This window comes from Pinus tabuliformis, chromosome 7 (genome assembly GCF_031772625.1).
Source record: "Pinus tabuliformis cultivar Carrire ecotype Pingquan chromosome 7, CPIR1, whole genome shotgun sequence".
Taxonomy (NCBI): Eukaryota; Viridiplantae; Streptophyta; class Pinopsida; order Pinales; family Pinaceae; genus Pinus; species Pinus tabuliformis.
This window is the reverse complement of record NC_142293.1, coordinates 1,298,293,039-1,298,295,909: the sequence shown is the minus strand read 5'-3', so window position 1 is coordinate 1,298,295,909 and position 2,871 is coordinate 1,298,293,039. Positions and strand designations below refer to the sequence as shown.

The window sequence follows — 2,871 nt, the reverse complement described above, 5'->3', positions numbered from 1 at the left end:
TATTATTTTAACAAAATCGCCTTTAAAAATTAATTAAAATACGTAAAATTTGTTACATGCTTTGGCGATTCTTTACTCAACGCCAAATAGGTGAAAAAGATGTATATTTTTAACCAAAAAAAATCCTTTAAAAAATAATTAAAATATGTATAATTAGTTGCATCCTTTCACGATTTATTGCATTATTTTATTTTCTTTAAATTATTTATAAAAATTTAGAACGAGAGGATGATTATGAACCTTAATTAATATTGGTGCCCGTTTCATATAAAGAAACGTTAATGTGGTTGTTAAAAAAAAATCATATAAAGAAACGTTAATGTGATTGCTAAATTTATTTTTTCAGCTAAGTTGCTGATGGCTGGTTATATGATTAACCATCTAAATTCTATGTCAAGAATCCCACTCACCAATGATAAGGCAAGGTACCGAAATCAGCATGTTAACATAAGAATCAACGTTACGTAATTACCATAAACTAAATTACAAGAGCGTGTAGCGAAAGCATTGCTACGAATATTAGAATACCATAAACTAAACTACAATAACATGTAGCCAAAGCATTGGCAGCTAAATTAAAGCCACTAGGGAAAATAGGAAAGCCACTGTACATAAAGCCCCACGGTACCTAACCTCTTCCTACGCCTCATCGCTGGAGTATAGAGGAAAGCCTACCCTCAAGCTTGGATAAGCACGCAGCGGAACTTGCCATGGAATCGAGATCCCACACACCTCCGTCATATCAACCTGCGACGGGTCACCTTCAACTCTCCACTCAAAAATGTGCATCAGCTGAGCCACTGCGAGTTCAATCGTGGGAATAGCCATGGGTGCTCCTGGGCATCCTCTCCTTCCTCTCCCAAATGGAATCATACTGAAGTCTGATTGATCTGTTAAATTCACATGTTCGTCCTTCATGAATCTCTCAGGCTTGAATTCGGAAGCATCTGCTCCCCACACATTGACATCCCTTCCTATAGCCCACACATTCACAATCAACATTGCTTTCCTAGGGATAGAGTATCCGCCTGCTGTAACAGCCTCTACAGATTCATGAGGAATGGCTAGCGGAACCGCTGGGTATAATCTTAGCGTCTCTTTCACTACGCACTGGAGGTATTTCATCCTCACTACGTCGGATTCAATCACTTGGCGATGTTTGCCGACTACATCTTCGATTTCTTGCTGCAATCTCTTCATGTCATGTGGATGTCTGAGCAGCTCACTCATTGCCCATTCTAGTGTAGTTGACGTTGTCTCCACCCCGCCCGCAAACATGTCCTGAACAAATACACATCCAATTAATGCAAAAAAATTGATTGATCATGTCCTGAACAAATACAGATCCAATTAAAGAATGATGATAAAAATGATAAAACAATGGCCGAGGGCGTAGAGACACACTAGCACAAGAGCCTTGATAGTTTCCCGTGTGATTTTGGAGTCGGCCTCAGATTTCTCGAGCAGCACATCCACGAAATCTTTGACGTGATTGGAAGTCGCGGCCATGCGATGAGCAACGTGGTCGTCTATTATTTTCTCCGCAAATTCATCGAATGTTTTATGGATTTTCTTCATGCGCCGCTTGATGCCTTGCAAATCAAGCCAATCCAAATAGGGAATAAAGTCTCCGATGGGAAAAGCTCCCACCGCAGTTATCAGGTCTACTAACAAATCCTTGAAACCTTTGAAATCGCCACCCAAATCATCGTCAGAAAATGTCCTCCCCGCCAGTATCCGCCAAACTATATTGGAAGTGAGAGTAGAGAGGGCCTTGCTAATATTCACACCCTTTATTCCGCTCTCACTCTCCTCCCAAATTGAACGGATCATCGCAGATACTTCTTCCTCTCGCATACCCTTGAAGGACTCAATTCTTTTGGCAGTCAGCAGTTCTAACACGCATATTTTCTTCATTTCCCTCCAGTGATCTCCATAAGGAGCGAAGACCACATCTTTAGAGTTGAAAAACATCAATCTCCCAGCGGCTTTTGGAGGTCGGCTGGCAAAATTCAAGCCATGAGTTTTGAGAAACTCTTTGGCTATCTCAGAAGAAGAGACGACGACGGTAGGGACAGAGCCTAAGCGCAGAAAGAAAATGGGACCATATTTGTCAGCAAGGCCTTTAAGAGCACGGTGAGCAGGAGGGATCAGTTGGAAGAGATTTCCAACGATTGGCCATGGAAAGGGTCCTGGAGGCAATCTGGACCTAATCCTTCTCTTATGCAATAAGAGTATGAAAAATAAACAGAGAAATAAACCAACAGTAGCTGCCGTATTAGCACCTCCACAGCTTTTAGCAGGCAGTGAGAGGGAGAGACACAGAGGCAAAATATGAAATTCCATAACTAACAGACCCGCTGAATGAAAGGTAGAAGCGTATGGTATTTATAGCCGCCATAAGGTCTATCAAAGCTCAGTTTATCCCGATAATATGCGCAGGTAAATGGTAAGTGAATTTCAAATAATCGTGAAGCAAATGGTAGATAAATTTCAAATAATTCCAAACCATGCACAAATCTATTTTATTGGATATATTAGATTATTCAGAATTTTTCAATATTTTATTTTCATGCTAGAATTATTTTTTTATATTAAATTCACTTACGGTATGAAAGTTGGTATGGAAGTTAAAGTTAATGCGGTATCAAAGTTGGTATGGAAGTTAAAAGTTAATAGACTTGTTTATTTGATGGTGTTTTTGGAATTGATCGCATTCCAATTTCATATGAGTTTTATTTTAATAATGGTCATTTTTTTTTCAACATTAGTCAAAACAAAAAAATGTTTTTATTTTTATTTTTGAAATTGGACTTGATTATACCTCTCTATAATATTTTAGTTTTCTTTTTTCCTCTTACATTTTCATTA

General features: G+C 38.8%; 1 protein-coding gene across 1 annotated transcript; it reads right to left on the bottom strand.

The window, feature by feature from the left end:
• Positions 1–630: 630 nt before the first annotated feature.
• LOC149252267 (cytochrome P450 750A1-like) lies at positions 631–2,348 on the bottom strand. Its single transcript, XM_089456636.1, has 2 exons — positions 1,405–2,348; positions 631–1,281 (listed from the first exon to the last, which is right to left on the bottom strand). The coding sequence occupies exons 1-2, from the start codon at positions 2,344–2,346 to the stop codon at positions 640–642; spliced, it is 1,584 nt and encodes a 527-aa protein (XP_089312762.1). The 5' UTR covers positions 2,347–2,348; the 3' UTR covers positions 631–639.
• Between the last annotated feature and the right edge of the window lie 523 nt (positions 2,349–2,871).